The sequence below is a fragment of the Bufo bufo genome, chromosome 10, assembly GCF_905171765.1.
Source record: "Bufo bufo chromosome 10, aBufBuf1.1, whole genome shotgun sequence".
Taxonomy (NCBI): Eukaryota; Metazoa; Chordata; class Amphibia; order Anura; family Bufonidae; genus Bufo; species Bufo bufo.
The window spans coordinates 120,731,316-120,755,754 of NC_053398.1; the positions used below are offsets into that span (position 1 = coordinate 120,731,316).

Consider the following 24,439-nt stretch of genomic DNA (forward strand, 5'->3'; position numbering starts at 1 on the left):
CTAATGGCAGCATCAGCTCTGCTACAGTATATCTAACAAACTCAGGTGTGCTACACCTGTACGTATTTAGAGAGAGACTGAAAATACCCATAGACGGACCTGATAAATGGGCGTATCGTTTTTTTTTGTTTTTTTTTAATACTGTAACGTTGTAGGTCATCAATATGGCAGAACCTTTACCACCCCCATGGTAGTAACCGCCCTCTAGGGTATTATAAATTCACAGACGTATTTCTTTAAGCTACGGCAAACTTCGTCCACCCATTTTCCTTGGGAAGCCTGTGTCAGAAGAGCGCAGTTTTTGCGCTTGCCTCCATTCGGCGACCGCTCCCAATTAAAATAATTAATAGCAATTCCATTGACGTCCACAAATTTCCCCTCATTGACCATATCATTGATGCCCAACCAAAAGTCCCCGGCACCCGGCAGACTCTTCTTTCCATATTCGCGGAGGGAGGCGTTCTCGTCGGCGTCTCTCGGTGTGGCCAAGGTGCCCCCTTTGGCTATGCAGTCCTCGTTGGCTTCGTGAAAATGCTTGGTTTCCTCAAAGGCCAGGAAGCATTTTTTATGGATTTTTGTACCCCGCAGGCAGACTGCAAATAAAGGAATAAAGGAGGCTGATGTCATTTATCATGATACCGGGTGACGGCATCCGTAAAATAAAATTTCATTCCATACGTAAAAAAAAACGCATTGTTTTATGAGCCTTAAAATTGAAGCAAACACAAAAATAATCACAAAACATATTTCAAAGCCACGGAGGAGATCGAGGCTGAAAAGTCTCAAAATAATAATCGGACTTAACCCTAAATACTAGATGTCGGATTTCAGGCAGCACTTGCCTATGTGATCCTGCACATTGACATACATAACGAGGAGCAGTTTGGTCCCTATGGAAACCACATCATAAAATACATTTGTATTTCTGTAGCAGTATGTTTATAAGATGTAAAAAATAATAAAATAGCACTCAAATCTGATTTAAGGGGTAGCTCCTGACAAATTCTGCATTCCTTAAAGGAGTTGTCCCATGAAAAATATTCTACAGTTTTCAAGTCAGCACCTGGATCTGAACACTTTTGTAATTGCATGTAATTAAAATTTTTGTATAGCTACTGAACTATTCAATAAAATGTATCTGTTATAGCGCCATCGGCGGTTTGTTCTTTTTCCTACTCACTGAGAAGGCTGCACATGCTCAGTTTCATCCTTCAACTGCCTCCTGAGCTGTGATAGGGAGAGCATGGACACGCCTCCTGAGCTGTGATAGGGAGAGCGTGGACACGCCTCCTGAGCTGTGATAGGGAGAGCGTGGACACGCCTCCTGAGCTGTGATAGGGAGAGCTGAGTCATGCCCCCTTATCTATAGCGGAGAAGACACTCCCCTTGAGCTGTGAGCTTGATATAAATCTAGCAGAGCTATAAATGGGGAGATCTCTGGATCCCTGTGAGGTACAGGGCTGGTTCTAGCTTTGTTACGAAGAGGTTGTCATTTATTTACATTAGTCATGGGATAAATCCTTTAACTGTAAAAGGCTTGTCCTACAAAAATATATAAAAACATTTGAAACCATCCCCTGGATCTGAATACTTTTACAATTGCATGCAATTAAAAAATGTATTACAGCCACTGAATTGTGCAATAAAATCTATCTGTATAGCGCCACCTGCTGTTTGTTATTTTCCTTATTTCTCTGTCCACTTCAGTAACATCACTGAGGATGACGCATATGCTCAGTTCCATCTTTCATCTGCTACCAACTATATCTCCTAGAGACAGTTACAGGCAAAGAACGGCAGCCACAGAGGACACACCCCTGAGCCGTGATAGGAAGAGAACTGCAGCCACAGAGGACACACCCCTGAGCCGTGATAGGAAGAGAACTGCAGCCACAGAGGACACCCCCCTGAGCCGTGATAGGAAGAGAACTGCAGCCACAAAGGACACACCCCTGAGCCGTGATAGGAAGAGAACTGCAGCCACAGAGGACACACCCCTGAGCCGTGATAGGAAGAGAACTGCAGCCACAGAGGACACACCCCTGAGCCGTGATAGGAAGAGAACTGCAGCCACAGAGGACACACCCCTGAGCTGTGATTGAGATCTGCTGATGATAGGACACACCCATGAGCTGTGATAGAGAGTGATGTGGCAGGAAGGAAATACCCCCTCAAAAAGGACATGCCCTCTGAGCTGCCATCTTGAAATAAATCTTGCAGAGCAATGAACAAGGAGATCTCTGGATCCATGTGAGGTACACGGCTGGTTCTAGCTTTGTTAGAAAGAGGTTGTCATGTACTTTATGATGTCTGATTTTCATTTTTTTTTATATCAATCATGAGATAACCCCTTTAATACACTGCTCAAAAAAATAAAGGGAACACAAAAATAACACATCCTAGATCTGAATTAATTAAATATTCTGCTGAAATACTTTGTTCTTTACATAGTTGAATGTGCTGACAACAAAATCACACAAAAATAAAAAAATAGAAATCAAATTTTTCAACCCATGGAGGTCTGGATTTGGAGTCACACTCAAAATTAAAGTGGAAAAACACACTACAGGCTGATCCAACTTTGATGTAATGTCCTTAAAACAAGTCAAAATGAGGCTCAGTAGTGTGTGTGGCCTCCACGTGCCTGTATGACCTCCCTACAACGCCTGTGCATGCTCCTGATGAGGTGGCGGACGGTCTCCTGAGGGATCTCCTCCCAGACCTGGACTAAAGCATCTGCCAACTCCTGGACAGTCTGTGGTGCAACGTGACGTTGGTGGATAGAGCGAGACATGATGTCCCGGATGTGCTCAATTGGATTCAGGTCTGGGGAACGGGCGGGCCAGTCCATAGCATCAATGCCTTCGTCTTGCAGGAACTGCTGACACACTCCAGCCACATGAGGTCTAGCATTGTCTTGCATTAGGAGGAACCCAGGGCCATCCGTACCAACATATGGTCTCACAAGGGGTCTGAGGATCTCATCTCGGTACCTAATGGCAGTCAGGCTACCTCTGGCGAGCACATGGAGGGCTGTGCGGCCCTCCAAAGAAATGCCACCCCACACCATTACTGACCCAATGCCAAACCGGTCATGCTGGAGGATGTTGCAGGCAGCAGAACGTTCTCCACGGCGTCTCAAGACTCTGTCACGTCTGAGACATGTGCTCAGTGTGAACCTGCTTTCATCTGTGAAGAGCACAGGGCGCCAGTGGCGAATTTGCCAATCTTGGTGTTCTCTGGCAAATGCCAAACTTCCTGCACGGTGTTGGGCTGTAAGCACAACCCCCACCTGTGGACGTCGGGCCCTCATATCACCCTCATGGAGTCTGTTTCTGACCGTTTGAGCAGACACATGCACATTTGTGGCCTGCTGGAGATCTTTTTGCAGGGCTCTGGCAGTGCTCCTCCTGTTCCTCCTTTCACAAAGGTGGAGGTAGCGGTCCTGCTGCTGGGTTGTTGCCCTCCTACGGCCTTCTCCACGTCTCCTGATGTACTGGCCTGTCTCCTGGTAGCGCCTCTATGCTCTGGACACTACGCTGACAGACACAGCAAACCTTCTTTCCACAGCTCGCATTGATGTGCCATCCTGGATAAGCTGCACTACCTGAGCCACTTGTGTGGGTTGTAGACTCCGTCTCATGCTACCACTAAAGTGAAAGCACCGCCAGCATTCAAAAGTGACCAAAACATCAGCCAGGAAGCATAGGAACTGAGAATTGGTCTGTAGTCACCACCTGCAGAACCACTCCTTTATTGGGGGGGTCTTGCTAATTGCCTATAATTTCCACCTGTTGTCTATCCCATTTGCACAACAGCATGTGAAATTGATTGTCACTCAGTGTTGCTTCCTAAATGGACAGTTTGATTTCACAGAAGTGTGATTGACTTGGACTTACATTGTGTTGTTTAAGTGTTCCCTTAATTTTTTTGAGCAGTGTATTAACAAACCGCATGCTGTAAGCTCAGGGGTTGTGCTTCTTTTTCAAACAACCATCCATTTCTGGAGAAGGATGCAGCTCTGACAGCTACCTCCTGGTAGTCCTATTAGCTGGTCAACCGAGTATGACACATCTGCTGTATACCAGAATACGGTGCTTGCAAACGGTGTGAGCATTGCCACTGTGAATAAACATTGCAGCCACTACCCCTCCCATCCTCCGCTCAGCTCCTCCTGGGCCACAGGACATCATCATGCCAGCGAGGAGGAGCGGCAGACGGCCTGATTAGGTAGGTGACCTGAGCATAATAGTCATGATGTAGGTATTTCTGGATTTGTGTGGGGTATGTATTTTGAAGGCCTGTTTTTGCTCTTGTCCTATATGGGGCAATGTGGTGAATTTGGTAAATATGAAAAGCAGTAATGGCTTATGCTGAGCTCCTAATGAAGGAGCGTCATATTGTCGTTTCTATCTATGTATCCGGGGCACTGTCGGGTCGGAGTTTATAACTTGTAGAACTTCCAGTGACGGTGCAGAATCGGTGCTGTCTACAAGGGATATTTTTGGCTTGCAGTTTACAGACTAAATAATTATTGGTTTCATGCACCATGGGACCTAGGAAACGTCCCTGTGTGATGGCAGCGCCAATGTTCAGCATCAGATTGAGAAAGGATATAAAGGTTGCAATTAAAATGATATTTGGGAGGTGAGATAACCAGAGACTGGTACATAATGGGCATTTTATAACAACACTGCCCAGACGATATGCCAGGAGGTGGCTGGAGTTCTAGATACCTATTGTAAGACTGAGTTTAATTAGTATACTGTGTGTAGATAGATAGATAGATAGATAGATAATAGATGATAGATAGATAGATAGATAGATAGATAGATAGATATTAGATAGATAGATGATAAATAGATGATAAATAGATACATAGATAGATATGAGATAGATACCGGTAGATAGATAGATAGATAGATAGATAGATAGATAGATAGATAGATAGATAGATAGATAGATAGATAGATAGATAATAGATAATAGATAGATAGATAGATAATAGATAGATAATAGATAGATAGATAGATAGATAATAGATAGATAATAGATAGATAGATAGATAGATAGATAGATAGATAGATAGATAGATAGATAATAGATAGATAATAGATAATAGATAGATAGATAATAAATAGATAGATATTAGAACGGTCCCATTGAGAGGAGTGAAACATCGCTTTCTGGTGAATAAACGTATACTTTTTTGGAAGTGCCGTGGAGTTTTTTCATTTTTGTATAGTTGGTGGATCACCTCTTCAGTCGCTGGCACTCCATTTTTACAAAAATACTGCTGTGCTGCCCACTAGATTTCTTTCTTATAGATTGATAATAGATAGATAATAGATATGAGATAGATAGATAAAAAAGAAGAAGCAGCGTGGTGAGAACGATCTCCAATTCATGATCGTGGACCATGTTCCTGTAACACGTAGGGGAGCGAATCACATCCTCTCTCTAAAAAAAACGTGAGTTACGGTAGAATGGATTTTCACCTTGAATTCTCTAAAACCTAATGGTCTGAATGTGGCCTCCAAACCTTGGTTCTTATACTAATGGGATTGCGGTTTGTGTTTTTCCTCTGCGGTTCCCTGTATCTCTACCACATCTGAATGTGAGTCAGTATTTATATAAAAGGGGCCCGATTATGATGATAATACTTTGTATTGTTTTATTTATTGCAGACACAGAACAAGTCAAGCAAGTTGGACATTCAACCGGCGTTAACCCTTCGTGCAAAAAATCATGGCTGAATTAATACTATTATTTTTCTCGGTTTATATAACTTTTTTCTTTGCAATATTCCTTGGCAACCCCAAAATATTTACAGGGGGCAAAATGGAGTTATATCTAGAACTCACACGCACTATATTTCCCTGACATTATGTATATCTATAGGAGGGATAATTTGTTCTGCCACGGTGTTCGATGTATGTGAACCATATATCGAGCGGTGTTCAGACTTCACGGTGTGCGGTTGTAATGCACGTGATGGTGGGACGTACCGCACCTGGTCCCCTTATTTTTACAGGTCACTCATAATAGGTATTGGATGCGTGGTTGATGACAGGCGAACTGCTGATTATATACCACTGTTAGGTTGTGGGTTTCCATGTGGATGTGGCGCTTGTTTATAGTTACCATGGTAGTACGATAACACATGGATCAGCTGATAACTGACATGATGACTGCACTGCGCATCAAACGTGACGACACAGTGTATGTTCTCTTGTCACTGACTTGATACTAGCTCCTTGGAGATTGCGCAGAACATTGATTAAAGGGGTATTCCCATCATAATGATCACTGTTAAATCTGTTAATGATTTGACAGTGATCATATTTGTAAATATATTTAATAAAATTCATCCCCACTTACCTCATTGTTGTCATTCAGTCTCCCCTGGTTACGGCCACTGCTCTTCTCCGGAATCCCGGTGGCCACGCTTGCGCAGAAAACTCCTTCTTTTCTCCCGGCCGGGCCGCTCGCTGTCCTGAACGCACACGCGCGATGGTGACTTCTTCCTGGCCAGAATATTACAGAGCCGCGAACGCGCACGTCGGCTCTGTACTATCCTGGCCAGGAATAAGTCACCATGGCGCATGCGCAGCGGCGTGCGCGTTCAGTCCAGCGTGCGGCTCGGCCGGGGGAAGACTTCAATCAAGATGAAGCCCGCCCCCAGCCAGAATCCAGGAAGTGAACGGCGCGCTGGCAGCAGGTAAGTATGAAAAGGCGAAGTGGGATAACCCCTTTAACTCCGGCTGATGTCCGTATGTTTTTAATCTTAATTTATATGATATCATGCCCATGGGTACACATTATTTCACTAATAACCTATTATCTATTTGTACAATTTTTTATATTGTGGAATCATGTTTTTGAGGTATATATGAACACGTATTGATGATAATATATATTGGACTATATAATGAATTACTATGCGCAGATTATTTGTTCTTTTTGTATATATATTTACTATGCACTTTATCACTTATGTATGCACTTTAATTGAACTTGAGATATATATGTTTGGCATATGGCACTTTTTGTATTGCTTGAAAAAAGTCCCAGCAAGTGGACAGAAAAGCTGCATGGGTGAATAAAGGACAGATTTCTTTCACCATATGGAAGTGCAGTGGAACTTTTTCTTTATTGTAGATAGATAGATAGATAGATATGAGAAAGATAGATAGATAGAAGGATAGATAGATATTAGATAGATAGATATGAAATAAATAGATAGATAGATATGAGATATATATGAGGATAGATAGATAGAAGGATAGATATATAGATAGATAATAGATAGATAATAGATAGGAGATAGATAAATGGATAGATATGAGATAGATACAGGAGTCCCAGGAGTAAACAGCACTAAACATGAGCTCCTGAGTTTCCACCAATTTATACCTTGTAATGAGCAATCTGTAAGACAAAATCTGGAAAATATTGACTCCATGGATGACAGAAACAAGGAAGGCTAAAAATCTCTGAAAATAAGGACAAAAAAGGATAAAAACAGGATTTTATTGATCAGACAAGAACTCTACCTATAACACAGACTACAAGCAACAGGGAGCATCAGACAGAGCTGAGCCTCTGAAGGCATCTAAAGGTAAGTGCACTCAGCTCCATCACCTAATAGTCCTTCTAGAGAGCACACCCCATAGAAGTAAAGAATATGGAGAGCTTCCAGAAAATGGAAAACTACAATTTAGAAAATGATAATTTAGAAAAAGAAAGCTCCAAGAATGTAGCTGATCATAGGATAGAGCTAGAGACTGTAGCCTCAGACAGCAGGGGGTCAGACACCCAGGAGATCACATACTGTGAAGGCCAGAGAAGCACTCAAGCGAGAAGTCATAAAACATGCCAAAATTAGAGAGAGACCAGAAACCCTTTTCAGTGATTTTACCTTAAAGGAAGAAGAAAAGAGAAAAACTAATGTGCTTTTCTATAGCGAGCAGCCCACCGCCTGGCACACATCCCTGTGCAGGCATTATAAGAATATCACCAGGTGTGGCATCAACAAGGTCAGGGTAAAAGACCCACAAAATGACAATAACGTCACACTCGCCATCAACGTGTACAATAATGGCACCATAGTCATCCAGGGCACTGAGGACAACCTCGGCCAGTTTGAAGATATCCTCCCTCATATTAAAGTCCAGGCACAAACCTACAAAGAACTGACTAAGAGCAGTGATGATCCCAAATCTACAGAGACAACCACCAGAGACCTCCTTACCCCTAGAGAGAAAACCACCAGAGACACCAGCCCCATGTCCTAATTCCTCACACCCCTCCCTAGAGATCCTCAAAGATTGCTTATCTCAGCTAGAAAGAGACTTTATACACTTTAAAGAGAAGCTTCAAAGAAATTCTGGTGACAAAAATGCAAATGACCAAGTTGCTGAAGAGAGAACCAGACTGAAGTGTGAGCAGGCCTCAGACCTGCAGGAAATAAGAGGTAAATTACAAGAACTGCAGCAAGAAAACACAAAACTGAGACCAGAGATAGAAAAGCTGAAATCCCAGACTTATCCCCTAATCAAGGAGAGGAACCCAGGGAAAGAAGGGTGTGAGAACCAAATGAAAGCCAGCAGCCATGACACCGATATATCAACTAACTGCCAAATGGAAATAACAGAAAATGAGAGCAAAGCAAAGGACAGTAGAGTAATAAAAGGGGGACCAGAGCTGACAGCCCCAAGTACACAACCACAACAGACCCCAACAACAGAGCCAACCATTACCAGAACCCCAACACAGCAGCTTCCTACAAGAAGCCCGAGCAGCAGACCGGACATGAACATGAGACAACACAGGAGCAGTAAGTCACCATGCCCTGATACTGTTCTGATTATAGACTCCAATGGTAAATACCGTATTTTTCGCCCTATAAGACGCACCAGCCTATAAGACGCACCTAGGTTTTTGAGGAGGAAAATAAGAAAAAAAACATTTTTAACCAAAAGGTGTGCTTTTGGTGGGTTTTGTATTAATGGTGGTCTGTGCATGACACTATTATGGGGGATCTGTGGATGGCACTGTCATGTGGGGGACCTGTGGATGGCACTGTTTTGGGGGATCTGTGGATGGTACTGTTATGGGGGATCTGTGGATGGCACTGTTATGGGGGATCTGTGGATGGTACTGTTATGGGGGATCTGGATGGCACTGTTATGGGGGATCTGTGGATGGTACTGCTATGGGGTGGGGGATCTGTGGATGGCATTGTTATGGGGTGGGAGATCTGTGGATGGAACTGTTATGTGGGGGATCTGTGGATGACACTGCTATATGTCATCCACAGATCCCCCTCATAACAGTGTCCCCCAATACACCGGCCCTCTGCTCACCGAAGTATTTATAAACATGAATCCTTATCCTGTTATTAAGTTGAACTAACGCTGCGCTCTCCCATGTTCCCCTGTATCCCCACATCACTTACGAACAAGCTTCAATAGCAGGCAGAGCGGACGGCAGCAGTAACGTCACTCACTGACGTCGAGCGCCTGCTCCGCCTGCTTCATTCATAAAGTGGGCGGAGCAGGCGCTCTACGTCAGTGAGTGACGTTACTGCTGCCGTCCGCTCTGCCTGCTATTGAAGCTTAAGTAAGTGATGTGGGGATACAGGGGAACATGGGAGAGCGCAGCGTTAGTTCAACTTAATAACAGGATAAGGATTCAGGTTTATAAATACTTTGGTGAGCGGCGGGGCCCGGTGTAAGAGTACAGTGACTGCACCGGGCCCCGCCCCTAGTTCCGGACTCCAGCCCCTCCTCTCTCCCGGCTCATACATCGCAGACTGTGATGTAAAATGGAAGCATTCGCCCCATAAGACGCAGGGGCATTTCCCCCCCACTTTGGGGGGGGGGGGGGGGGGAGTGCGTCTTATGGGGCAAAAAATACGGTACTTGAACACAAAGCGACTTTTTCCAGGAAAAAGAGTCAGTAAAATCTGCTGCTCTACTATCGAACAAGCAACAGCCATCATCAATAATCCATATTTCACCAAACCCCACCACATTATCATACACACAGGCACCAATAACCTCCAGGACCAACTTATAGCAGGACAACTGAGCCAGCTAGCAGGGACCGCATAACAGAAGTTCCCCAGCTGTAATATCATCCTGTCATCTCTGCTCCCAAGAAAGGACATCCCTGAACACATCATCCAGAGCATCAACACAGAGCTGGCAGAAAAAATCAGCGCCAGGCCAGACATCACTCTGGAACAACACCCCTCCATAAACCATCATCATCATCTATGTGACAATAAACACCTCAATACCCAAGGAGTTAGCCTTCTAGCCAAATAATTCAAAGACCTAGTGCTCAACAGAGACCCCAGACCCCACACAAGACAAAAACCTATGGAGAAGTCACCAACAACAAATAGACCTGAAACCTCATACCCTCCTCAACAAACTGGAAATGGTGACCTTTACCCAAAATATGGCCATCAGAGGCACAAACCATGAAGGAATCCACCTGCCTCACATAGAGTAATGCAGAGCAGAGACATTGAGGAGATAAAGACCCTGCTCAGCACTCTATGCAGAACACTTACTGGACCAAACTGCTACAACATGGGCACCGTCAAGAATCCAGCTTGTCCTATGGAGGGCAGCTCATTACAAGGTATACAGAGAAACAATGACATCTCTTATTGTCAGCCGCTGGAACATTCAGGGCCTGAACACTTCAGCCTTCTGATGTAAGGTGCATTGACATACAGATCCTCCTAGAAACATGGACTAAGACAGAGAATAAATCCCTGGGGCCCACCGGATACAGGGAGATCTCTGTCTCTGCTCTGAAAAACAAAGAGTCAAGCTGGGCCGGAGCTCAGGAGGAATATTAGTCTGGTATAAAGAGGAGCTCCATGAGCAGATCAGACCAGTGAAGAGAGGAGACAGCCACATCTGAGTAAGGATAGGCCGCTGCATCCTCACCTCTCGGGCTGACGTCTACCTCTGTGCAGCATACATAGCTCCACCAGAGTCTCCATACTTCAATCCCGACAGCTTTGAGATCCTACAGAGGGAAGCCGCCCATTTCCAGGCCCTGGGCAATGTTCTCATCTTTGGAGACCTCAATGCAAGAACAGGGAGGGAGAGAGACTACCTGACAACTGACGGGAATGTCTATATATTCGGAGCAGACACTGACTGTGACAGCTCAGTCCACACCGAGAGGAACAGCTATGACAGCATAGTAAATAAAAGTGGCAGAAAATTGCTGAACTTATGTCGAAGCCTTGGACTTCATATTCTCAATGGCCGCACACACTTTCTCCAGGTTCACAGAAGCACCTCAAAGAGCGCCTGTCGAGCAGAACTGGGCAGATTCCCACTTTACTTTGCTGTCCAGAAGAGGGCGCTATTATTCAGAGCCCATCTGCATAGCAGCAGTCCCAGCTCCTGTCATCACAAAGCCTTGCTACACCAAGAAGCCCTAGAAAAACAAAGCACCCTGTAACAAGTCACCCAAAACCAGCCTGCCCAAGCCACCAACCAATACAGCCTGGCAAAGGGGGAAATCCAGAGGATGATACACAAGGGTAAAGAGGAGTATACCAGGGTCTGGAGGAACGACATGCGAACATCACAGAAGCTGACAGTTTACCAGAGCCTACAGAACAGATCCTGAGCTGCTACAGACTGAGCGCCCACAGCCTGCTCATTGAATCCGTCACTGACAGAGGTACAAGCCCAGGGAGAGCAGACTGTGCCAGCAGTGCGACCAGGAGGCCGTGGAGGATGAGGCTCATTTCCTGCTGCGGTGCCCCAAATACTCAGCAGTCAGGGAGACTCACTGCAGGAGACTGTCTGATCTCTGCCCAGACTTCACCTCCATGGAGGAGAAGGAGAGACTCTCCATACTGCTGGGGAAAGAGGAGAACACAGCGGCCATAGCAGCACAATATATTACTGCCTGCCATAGACTGAGAGGAGCCTGATATACCATGGACTCCTATACCTCCGCCCTGTATATGTCCCCATCCCCCAACCCTACCCAATTATTTTCCACTTGCTTTGGCAATGCTAAAATGTATTTAGTCCTGCCAATAAAGCTGATTTTATTTGAGATATGAGATAGATAGATAGATAGATAGATATGAGAGAGATAGATATAGACCAAGCGATTGTTTATGTAGTTCACTAATATATAATTGTAGGAATTACCAATATGGCTCTATGTTGAACACTATGGCACTATGTGGGCACAGTATTGCAGGATGTGGCACTGTACAGCTATGTGGGCACATAATGGCACTTTGGATACTGATTGGCATATTTACTAATCAAACTCCCCTAGAGTTCCGGTTTAATATGAGATGTTTGCGCCTCTCTAGACCAGGGGGCATGTCCGTGTAACCCGCAGAGGAGCTACACTCCCCCTGCATGCAGAGCCTGCCACAGTGTCCAGGTGCTGTGTGTCAGGAAGAGGGAACCAAAGATCAGAAGACAGCTGGGGTTTGAGCCTGTACAGTGACAGGTCCTCTATGTAGTAGACCGAGTCTGGTGTGTGTCCTGGACAGGGACAGGTGTCTGCAGACCTAGGTCGAGAAAGCTAGTCACCAAGTGTGTCCTGCTCAATTCAGAGAGAAAGAACATTGCAGAGCCAGACCACAACCTGTGTACCAGCCCCACAAAAGAGGAGTCGATTGCAAGAGCGGAGCAGCATGATATCAATCCAAGCACTGAATTAAAAAATCAATGAGTCCAAGTCGCTGCTGCTTCTCCCTGTACACAGAATAAAACAACCGGTGTTGGGGGGCAGCCAATGGTAGGTGGGGACTGGGACGAGCCGCCCTAGCGTCACCCGCGGTGCTAGGGAGGCTCGTCCCCATCCCCGCCTGCCATTGGCTGCTCCGCCTCCCCCTGTAGTGTCCCACTACGTAAGGGTGGGCACTACTAAGGGTCATGTTGTTCTCCACCTCCTGTGTGAAATTGCTATGGTATTTTATATTGCATTGTAATGTATAATGTCATGTTAATTCCTGTGTACCAGGCCTGTTAGGGGTGTAATTTCTCCTCCCAAGCTGTAGAGGGAGCTAGGGAACCCCTTAGTATATATAGTTAGGCCCAGACAGGAAGGGGTTAGTTCAGTCTAATCCAGGAGGCTAAGTAGCTCAGTCTAGCCTGCCTGAGGTCCCTGAGCGAGAGAAGCTCAGAAGTTAATCGAGGGGAAGAAGTTACCTCCTGAAGATATATAGCACCTTTAAAAGTACAGTGCAGAGACACTTTTATCCAGCCAAATAGAAAGCTGAAGGGCAGAAGGATATTTACAGCAAGAAGACATATACCAGAGGAAGTTTTCCCTACCCAAGGATAAAGCCAGCTATAGGGCATACGGGCCTTGGTGAAAGCCAGACAGGATCTGAGGAAAGTACAGCCTGATCTGTAAGTGTTATTCCCTCTGAGTATCTTGCAAAGACTTTGCCTGCCATTTGTATGAAGCCTGCCTGTATTCAACATTATGCATATGGAACTAACTGAAGACTGTATATAGTTGGACTGTTCAGTAGAAAGAAGTTTTGGTTCACTGCAACTTTGTGTACCTCAATTATTCCTACAACAAATCGGTGTGCCACCGTTACCGACTCTGGCGTCACGAACTATAAGGGATCTTGCCACAGGCACACTAAACCTACAACACCCAGGGCACCTCACCTACCACCTGGCCTGGTCCCTATACACAGAGAGTGCCCCAGAGGATCCATGTGCCAGCCTCTCCATCACTGCTGTATGCCTGCCCAGGGTATATAAAAACTGTGAGTACCAAGAACAACCCTCGGTTTTTTAACTACCCCTGTGACCTCACATTCGCTCACCCTGCAGGGCTGCGTACTGCACCCCGACACCGGATGTTTTCATCCGTGTACAGGGAGAAGCAGCAGCGGTGCGGGCCCAGGAGCGCCGCAGAGAGCAGGGTAAGTATATTCCCATGGAGAGGCCCGGCACATAGGGGGCTGTTGTAGATACTGGATAACCCCTTTAAGTTAGAAGGGCACCTGGTGTATGGAGCGCTGAACTGTATGGATGTTTGTAGACATTTGCCCCTATTGCTACTGTGCAAAGCCATCGACTTTATTGCACTTTGAAGGGTTAATGGGGTTCTTCGATGACTAAGGTAAAAAAAATTGACATCCTATAGTACATGACAGTCTCTTTCTAACAAAGCTAAAACCAGCCCTGTCCCTCACATGGGTCCCGAGATCTCCCCAGTCATTGCTCTGCTAGATTTATATCAATCTGAGCTCAAGGGGAGTGTCTTTTCTGCTGCAGCTAAGGGGGCGTGTCCATGCTCTGCCTATCACAGCTCAGGAGGCAGTTGAAGTATGAAACTGAGCATGTGCGGCCATCTCAATGAGCAGGACAAAGAAATAAGAAAAAAAACAGCAGGTGGCGCTATACAGATACATTTTATTAAATAACTCAGTGGCTATGCTATATATTTAATTACTTGCAATTACAAAAGTGTTCAGATCCAGGTGCTGGTTTGAAAACTGTAGAATATTTGTCATGGAACTACCCCTTTAACTTGAACTATGATTTATGCTGTTGTGTGTACTTTTACTGTTTAGTATTGTTGAACTGCATTCTATATGCTTATTCTAATATATCCTGTTCTTTTGCACTGTTATTGCCCTGTATCTGCACTGCACTGTGGAAAGGGTTAATGCACAGCCAGGTAATACTAGAGATGAGCGAAGTTTTGAAGAATTCGATTCAGCAGCTTTGCCGACGTTTGAGAATAAATTCGATTTGTTATGAATTAACTTGTCACTCAGGTCTAGTGTGAAGCTACAAGTCCCAGTATGCCAGGAAAGATACAGACATGGATGCTCAGGCTCCTATAGACTGGGAGAACGCATTTACCTGTTTGCAATGCCTGCATTTCCTTCAAGGAGTTCACCTCACGCCACAACTTGTCAATCTGTGATTTCAGGTCTCCATCTTTTTCTTCAGACAATGAGAACATGAGAGAAAAAAAAGGAGAACATGTAACACAGACAATTACAAATTCAAGGTCCCCTAGAAAGTAAAGAGCCAACCTAATCTCTTGTACACTTCATCATATGAGACCCTATGGAGAAACATTTTTTTATTTCCTTTTCACTTTTAGACTTTTTCTCAATTTTAGTATGCCAGAAGCTATCTGTAGCCTCCTTGAGGTTCATGAGTTGTAACGAGGCCTGAGCTCAGTTCTACTGAAGTCAATGGGAGACCTGTCAACACGGTCAATGATCTCCCAGCCAAAAGCCACAGGGGCATGGCACTCAGAAGGGTTTAGTGGTGCCCCTTCATTCTAGCAATCATCAAAGCTGTCTTCTTCTAACAGGTCTCTGTGATGCCAACCTTCACTTTAAAGCCCTGGCCAAGGTTCCCTCATAAGGTTTCCAATACGGCATTGAGTTAGAAGTAACTAGTTTATTTTATTGCACTCATCCAAAATAATCGAACATTTTTTATATCTGCCATTCCTTAGAAACTGAACATCTTATTCCTTTATTTATGAGGCCTTCGAAGCACCAAGGAGCGGGCCCGAACCCTTTGAAGCCCCAGAGCTCCTCCCCCCTCACAGTCACTTGCATCATCACCTTGATTGACAGTACCAGGCATCTCACCTGGCTCTGTTATCTCGTGCCTGAGCCACAGTTTCCACTATCAGCGCATTTTCAGTACATCTGCCTTTGCTTCTCCAGTACCACAGACTACTGCGCATGCGCTAATAGAGGATGCCTGGCCCTGTCAATCAAGGGGCTGTAGGCAGTGGCTGTAAGTGAGGGTGGAGAAACCCTGGGGCTTCAAAAGACTCAGGCCTGCCCCTCGGTGCGCTGAAGACCTCATTACCACAATATTAAGATGTTTATTATCTCTGAAACAGCGCGACAGCGGATCATACGACAGATATAATTTTACTCAGTAGGATCAACCCTACCAGCCATTATGTCTGGTTTAATAAGGTTCTCTTTAAAGCGATTATAATATATTACTTTCTTCTAGAAACGGCACCATATCTGTCCATGGATTGAGTCTGAAGCTGGAGTTCAGGTACGTGGAAGTAATACCAGACACAACCTGTGTTGTTTTTGGAAGAATGCAGCCATGTTTGTCCAATCGTGTACAACCTGACAGAGTTATTTCCCATTTTTATGTTTTTATTTTTTTACTCCCGGCCTTTAAAAAAACATAAAAACATTGCCACATTCTGACCCCCATAATGTTTTTTATATTTTAGTCTACTGAGCTGTGTGAGGGCTCATTGTTTGCGTGGCGATCTGTAGTTTTCTGTGATACCAATTGAATGTGTACAACTTTTTGATCTAATTTTTATACATTTTTTGTGTGGAGGTGAAGCAATAAAAAAAACAACTCTTTGTAGGGTAATTGGTGTTAGATTTACATGGGGCAACTATTTACTCGAGCAGCTAATGGAGTCAACTATTGGGAACCTAATGTTCATATGCACGCTCGTTCCTGACAACTGGCCAAAAATTGGCCCATGTAAATTGACCAAGGGGTTGTCCACCTTTTTTTAAGGTCTCATGCATACGGCCGATGCCAGGCCGTGGCAGTATTGCGGCCCACAAACAGCGGGTCTGCAATATGCAGGCGCCGGCCGTGTGCTCCCCGCATCACGGATGCGGACCCATTAACTTGAATGTTCTATTTTTGTTCTATTTTTTTGCGGTGCAGACGGATCACGGACCCATTCAATTTGAATGGGTCTTGATCCGTCCCGGCCGTTGCCCGTGCATTGGGGATCGCAAATTGCAGGGTTGTGCAGGGGTTTTATATTGAAGACCTGCAACTGGCACCCCCCGCCGATCAGCTGCTTGAAGAGGAGGAGGTGCTCCATGCCAGCGCTGCTTCCTCTTCATTACACTGACCATCGTCTTGGAAGCGAGTGTAATTAAAAGTACTTGAATGTAGAAACGCCTCCTCTTCAAACAGCTGATTGGTGCAGGTCTTCAATACAGAACCCCTGCACAACCCCTTCAATAAAAGGTGGACAACCCCTTGGCCAATTTACATGGGCCAATAATTGGCCAGTTGTCAGGAACGAGCGTGCATATGAACATTAAGTTCCTAATAGTTGGCTCGATTAGCTCCTCGAGTAAATAATTGCCCCATGTAAATAATTGCTGGGTGTCGGACCCCCGCTGATCAGATATTGATGACCTATCCTGAAGATTGGTCATCAATATAAAACCCCTGCACAACCCCTTTACGTAAAAGTCTATCCTCAGGATAAGGCCTCATGCACACGGCTGTTGCCCGGCTTGAATGGGTCCGCAATCCGGAGCTGTGGTGCGGAACGGAGCCATGGAACCCCACGGAAGCACTACGGAGTGCCTCCATGGTGTTTCTGTCCGTGTTCTATTTTTTTGAAGTGCGGACGGATCACTGACCCATTCAAGTTGAATGAGTCTTGATCCGTCCTGGCCGCAGCAAATTGCGGTCCCCAATGCATGGAACGGCCGCACAACGGCCGTGGGCATGAGGCCCAAGCCATCTCTAGGACACCCCACCAATCGTCTAGTGATACCCTATCATGAGGATAGGCTATCACTTAATAAATGGTGGACAAACTCCGACATGGAACAGTCTACCTTCTTATGGTATTTTTAGTTTTTTTTTACTTAAAGGGGTTGAGCAAATGGCATTTATTATGTAGAGAAAGTTAATACAAGGCTCTTCCTAATGTATTGGGATTGTCCATATTGCTTCCTTTGCTGGCTGGATTCATTTTTCCATCACATTATACACTGCTCATATCCAGGGGTTACGACCACCCTGCAATCCATCAGCGGTGGTCGCGCTTGCACACTATAGTAAAAGGTGCAGGCCTCCCATGGGGGCGCACATACAGTAGGCATGCATGCGCAGCAGCTCCTGTCCACCTTGTATATGCGCTGCAGCCTTTTGTCGTAACCCCTGGATACAAGCAATGTATAATGTGATGGGAAAATGAATCCAGCCAGCAAAGGAGGCAATATGGACAATCACAATACATCAGTAAGTGCCTGATGATAAATGCCACTTGCTGAGACAGCCCCTCTAAATACAGTACTCCAATACAAAGATGGGTCAGATCCGGATCGGTGAGTTTTTGTGATAACTCAGATCACATAATGCAGTGGATTTACTTAAAACAACACATAAAAAAATATAACGTTAGCTGTGCAAATCGACAAACTCAGCTCTGCAGCATCTACGGTGCGATTTTCAGTGAAGACCTCAGCGCTCACTTGGTAGAACTTTTTGTAAACGGTGCATTCATTTTGAAGAAGTCAAATATTATCCTTCCTCCTGAGCGGAGCAGCATTTCAATAACTCACGGATCATTTTTACACATTTGACTCTTTTCATGACTGTTTCCAGAAAGTCCACATCACATTTCCTGTTTGAGCTTGGTAAACACCACAATGTACTCCGTGTACTCGTAGGGTCTGTTCATAGGCGAATTATCACTGAGCACATAACTGGGGTGTGTTATTGGAATTACTGGACCCAGACAACTCAAAAAAATTAAAAATAAAAATAAACATATATATATATATATATATATATAGTATACAGTGATCCCTCAAGATACAATGGCCTCAGGATACAATATTACATCCAGTGGTCTTCTCTGACCCATCGTAAGTTTAAACCAGACTCAACATACAATGTCTCAGGCTCAGACCCAACTAATCGAGGCACTTCTCTGGTAACCTCGCTGTATCATTTGCTAGTTAGCAGCTATTCCTGGCTGTTATATGCAGGGGCTTTCCTAGGGTCTCAAAAGATCTGGGGCTCAAGCCCCAATGCATATGTGCCATATTCTTGAAATATCCGCCCTGTCCCCCCCCCCCCCCACACACATACACACGCCTTAGCACTAGAAACAGATTATACTTTTTAGCGATTACCATCTGAGATCCGTTTTTTTTAGACCGTACTGCATGCAGGACTTTTTTTCCCCACCTTATAAAAAAAAAAAACGATCTCTGATGGAAATGGCTAAAACGGATGCACAGGATCCATTCTTTTAAAGGATCTGGTTTTTTTTTAAGGCTTGAGCGATATGTACCCACAGTCACATCACAGGGCTCTGATGGGGGGACAGAGGGAGCAACCCCCCCCTCTGTTTAACTGCACAAATGTGTTCACATACGACCCCTTAACACTTATGATGTACGGTTCCATCATATAGCTTTTAAGGGGTTAATGGCTAGGATCTGTTGGCTGTCATTTGGGGTCTTAGATGGGGTGTTTCATCTAGAGGCTTTCTGGTGGATCTTTATTTGGCGGTATACTTGTAGATAAAGGGAGTCATTCACTCCATCATTTATTGGAGTGATCTTGGAATGATCAGCTTTACATTACTGTATATATCTCCCCCTCCCCAACCACCACATTCCCAAAAACACAGCTGTAGAACTAAGGCTACTTTCACACTGCCGTTTTGGTTTTCCGTTTGAGAGATCCGGTCAGGGCTCTCACAAGCGGTCCAAAATGGATCAGTTTTGCCCTAATACATTCTAAATGGAAAAGGATCCGCTCAGAAGGCATCAGTTTGCCTCCATTCCGTCTCCATTCCGCTCCGAAGGCGGACATCAAAACGCTGCCTGTCTGGAGCGAGACGGATCCGTCCTGACATACAATGTAAGTCGATGGGGGCGGATCCGTTTTTTCTGACACAATAGAAAATGGATCCTTCCCTCGGTGACTTTCAATGGAGTTCATGACGGATCCGTCTTGGCTTTAGAAGACATAATACAACCGGATCCGTTCAAGACGGATGCGTGCGGTTGTATTATTGTAACGGAAGCGTGATGGATCCGCAAAGAACGCTAGTGTGAAAGTAGCCTAAGGGTCCATTCACACGTCCGTTTTTTCTTTCCTGATCTGTTCCGTTTTATGCGGAACAGATCTGGACCAGATCTGGACCCATTCATTTTACAATGTGTGCTGTCCGTTTCGTTGTTCCGTTCCGCATGTCCGAAAAAATATAAAACTTGTCCTATTCTTTTCCGCAAAATACGGATCCTGGTACAATACAAAGTCAATGGATCTGCAAAAAACGGAAGGCATTCGTATGTCATTATGTATGTCATCCGTTTTATGCGGATTCCGTTCCTGGAAATTACATTTTTATTTTATAAACTTTTATTCACTTTTTTTTTTTTCTATTTTTTTTCAAAGAAATCCAAACAACTTTATTTGCTTATTGAAATTTATACATGTTTCCGTTTTTTGCGGATGACATATGGTTGACATACAGAAACATTTTCAGGAACAACGGATCCGCAAAAAACGGACCGAAAATCGGGATATAGAAAAATACTGATGTGTGAATGTAGCCTTACACTGTGGCTGGCTTTTCTCATGGTGTGCCAGCCGACCAGCGCTTCCCCTGCGCTCTCTGTCAGCGGGCAGGAGGAGGCTCTGATTGGTGGAGCTGCAGCACTGAGAGAAGCCTGCTGACTGCTCCTCCACCAATCAGCATAGGTATTGCAGAAGAGAGGGCGGAGCCCTGCTTGTCTCCTCCTCTCTGCCAAGTAGTAATGTATCACACTGTGCCCTGCAGCTGCCATAACCTTCGGGCCCTGAATGTTTGGACTTGGAAACGCCCCTGGTTATATGTAAGGACTTGTTTTATCTCCCTTAGTTATCTGCTTATTTTTCTTAAATCTTCATTTTCTCTAATCTTGGATGACATTTTGGGGCTTTGGAACCGATTACTCCACTTACAATGGTCGTTCCTGGAACCAATTACTATTGTAACTTGAGCGACCACTGTATAGACACAGGGCGAGTTAAAAGTCTCAGGAGACACTTTTATTTCAGAAAGGAAAAGGAAAAGGAAATATCTAAATACCCCAGCAAGTCATGGGTGAGGAGGGCCTATCCTTTAGGCCAGTGTTCCTCAACCCCAGTTCTCAGGGACCACCTGCCGGTCATGTTTTTAGGATTTCCTTAGTATTGAGCAGGTGATATAATTAGTGTCACTGCATCAGGACTTACCACGGGTGTTCATTCTGTGACATATTCTCAAATCATGACCGAGGACTGGACTTGGAGACCACTGCTTTAGGCTATGTCCGGAAAATGGTCACCATCTTGAAAGCCACTATATTGGATCAAGGGCAAATTCTTTTCAATGGGAAGGGGGGGAGGGGGGGGGGGCATGTAGCATATCAAAGAAGCCCACAATTTTCTCAGAAATCGATTGCCACAATAAGATTTGGAATATCTCTTGTGGCTCAAAAGTGATCAACACAGAAAGTTCAAAAAATTCAAAGTTCTGTGTTCAGCACCAAGGACAACGCATTGAACTGGTCAAATAGATGTGCATCACAGGGAACGTTCCCAGTTGTTGTTGAAACTTTCAGTGTTGATATGCTACATGAAACGCTTCCCATTGGAAAAATTTGCACTTGATCCAATATGGCGGCTTTCAAGATGGCGGCCATGTTCTGGACATAGCCTACAAGATAGGCTGGGTATTCAGATATTTGATTTTCTCTTTCGTTTCTGAAATAAAAGGGTGTCCTGAGACTTTTGACCCTGTATATATATATATATATATATATCATCCATTTGCGGATCTGTGTTTTGTGTACCGCAAAATACATAAAGTTATGTGAATTCAACCTAATAGTTGATTATTGGGGACCCTTTGATGTTGGAAGGGGTATGAACTAGGCCACACCTTTAAGTTTTGTCTCTTGACATACAGATCCTTAATGGGAACCTATTGCCACTCCTGATATGACTGTTGTGGTCAATACTTGTGTTTCCCATAAAATAAAAATCCTGAAACATTTTTCTTAGAACTCTACATTGTGTCATACCTCTGTTATTCCTCCTAGAAATGTATGAATAGATTGACAGCTGGACACTACCAGTAGGGGGGAGTCCCTGTACACAGTGCTGACTGTGTCGGGACACACCCCTTTTTGACAAGGGGATTAGTAGCACCCAGCTGTCAATTTATTCCTAAATATTCTGAAGGATTAACCGAGGAACGGCACCACACAGGCGATCCAAAATTGTTATTGCACGGGGAATACAATCCTTTACTAAAACAAACAATTCAGGAGAGGTGGCAGGTCCCCTTTAAGAGAGTCAACCAATAATGCAAAATGCCTACATCATACCATATAAGGGCTAATGGGCCCAGAAACATACAAATGGTTCCCCCTCAAAATGGTTAAATTTAAAGGGGTCTTCCTGGACGTCTATATTGATGATCTAACCTCAAGATAGGTTATTAATATCTGATCGGTGGCGGTTCAACCCCACACGGATCGCTGCGCTCAGGAGAGCATTGCTGCCTCCTCGCTGCAAACTAAGCACAGCGCCGTACATGGAATAGTGGCTGTACCCGGTATTGCAGCTCAGTACCATTCACTTCAATGGGACTGAGCTGCCCATAAGCCATGATCGTGACGTCACTGGCCTAGGAAGAGGTCATAGCATTTACCGGAGCCTCTTCAAACAGCTGATTGTGGGGGAGCCGGGAGTCAGACCCCCACTGATCCTGGAATCCTGAAAAAAAACTTACATTTTTGATATGTTGTATCACATTTACAGTTAATTCCATAGAAGTAGGTGACATGACACCTCCTTGGTGCCCTCCAGTGCTGACCAGTTCAACCTCTCTACCTCAGTCATGCTGAAATGAAGTCTTACCTTTCTCCTTAGACCTCCGATCCTTTTTGTTCTTTGACCTAGATGACTGTCCGCTGATCTGACCCAGCAGTAATATCGCGACGAATAAAAAAATTGTGAGCCCAGTCCGAGCCATGGCGGTTCCTCACTACTGTTAGTTAATCGGCTGAAGATAGTATCTTGAGCATGGAGTAAAGTTCTGTGAAGTCCTGCTCCTCCCAGAGCTGAGTGAGGCTCCTCTCCAACGGATGTGTTAAATACTTCTTTGGCCTATGGGATGTGGTACCTCCTTGTTCTCCCTCCTGGGCCCATTTTTTATTTATTTTTTGCTATTTTTGTGAGCTCTGTTTTATACTATAAGAGGAATGAATGCTCCTTTTCAGCCTCTTCCCAAACAGCAAAACACATGAGGAGCTGTTCAGTAGGGGGATGAGAGGGTGGGTAGAGTTTGGAAATGTGTTGAATATTTCCACTTTTATGAGGTCTTCAACTTCTTGAGAAAGTGACATGCATCAGGTAAACACTTACAAACCTTTATTTTTGCAGAAAGATTATTAAAGGGATACATCTCATACATCAGAAAGGGGTGTTTTCTAAAGAGGTTCTCCAGGATAGGTCATCCATATGAGATTGGTGGTGGTCCAACTCCCAGCATTCCCACCGACCAGCCGTTTTTTTAGGAGGCCAAGGTCCACACTGGAGCTCTGGTGAGCGCCGTGGCCTTCTCACAGTTTACCAAACACAGTGCCATCCATTGTATAGTGGCAGTGCTTGGTAATGCAGCTCAGCCCCATTCACTTGGATGGGACTGAGCTTCGTCAAGACCACGGGACTGATGAACGTGATGTCACATGGCCTAGGAAGAGACTCTGTGCGCTGTGGTCTCTTCATACAGCTGATTGGTAGGGGGGAAAGGGCTGGGAGTCGGATACCCACCAATCAGATATTGATGATCTATCCTTAGGATAGGTTATCAATATCAAAATCCTGGAGAACCCTTAAAATCCAATAGTCGTATAAAATTTTGTTTTGCTGTTTTTCTTTTTCATTTTGGCAGAAAATGAAATACAAAATTCTGTCCTTCTGTAGTGTCAGTAAGAGAGATAAAACTCTGATATCGATACAGTGCCTTGAAAAAGTATTCATACCCATTGAACGTTTTTACATTATTTCACGTTCCACCCACAAACTTAAAAGTATTTTATTGGGATTTTATGTGACCAATACAAAGGAGCAAGTATGTGTGATGTGGAAAAAAAATGATACATGCTCTTCAAAAAATTTTATGTGGCCACTAATGTTGAGCAAAGCAAGCGTTGGATCATAGATCAGAAGTCGCTTCGGTCAAAATTTCCTTTGAATGTTGTACGGAGATCCGTGCCATTCAAATGTATGGGCTTCGGCGAGGCAAAATTTCTTAAGTCCGAAGTCGCGCAAGACTTCAGTAAATAACGTTGGCCATCGATTCTATTACTTTAAAACCATTTTAAAACTTGAATCCGAAGTCGGGTTCGTTACTGGCTGGTACCTCGGTACCGAAGCCGACTTCCAGATTCAAGTTTTAAAATGGTTTTCAAGTTTAAAAATCAAAGTCCGAAGGTATTCAATGAAGTCTCGCAAGACTTCAGAGATAACGAATTTCATCTCGACGGAGACCATACATTTGAATGCTGTATGGAGATGGATCTCTGTACAGCATTCAAACAAAGTTTTGACCGAGCGACTTCGGATCTTTGATCCGAGGC

General features: G+C 44.6%; 1 protein-coding gene across 1 annotated transcript; it reads right to left on the reverse strand.

Moving 5' to 3' along the window:
- Positions 1–204: 204 nt before the first annotated feature.
- Positions 205–22,830, reverse strand: CLEC3A (C-type lectin domain family 3 member A). Its single transcript, XM_040410049.1, has 3 exons — positions 22,716–22,830; positions 14,904–14,987; positions 205–593 (listed from the first exon to the last, which is right to left on the reverse strand). Exons 1-3 carry the CDS (start codon positions 22,828–22,830, stop codon positions 205–207), a joined length of 588 nt encoding a protein of 195 aa, XP_040265983.1.
- Between the last annotated feature and the right edge of the window lie 1,609 nt (positions 22,831–24,439).

What these genes read in the sequence shown, in the direction of transcription:
- CLEC3A (XM_040410049.1), bottom strand. Translation starts at nt 22,830, where the DNA reads ATGGCTCGGACTGGGCTCACAATTTTTTTATTCGTCGCGATATTACTG. An exon ending in TCGGAGGTCTAAGGAGAAAG is followed by an intron (nt 14,988 to 22,715) that starts GTAAGACTTCAT and finishes CATTGTCTGAAG; the next exon opens with AAAAAGATGGAGACCTGAAA. An exon ending in AATGCAGGCATTGCAAACAG is followed by an intron (nt 594 to 14,903) that starts GTAAATGCGTTC and finishes CTTTATTTGCAG; the next exon opens with TCTGCCTGCGGGGTACAAAA.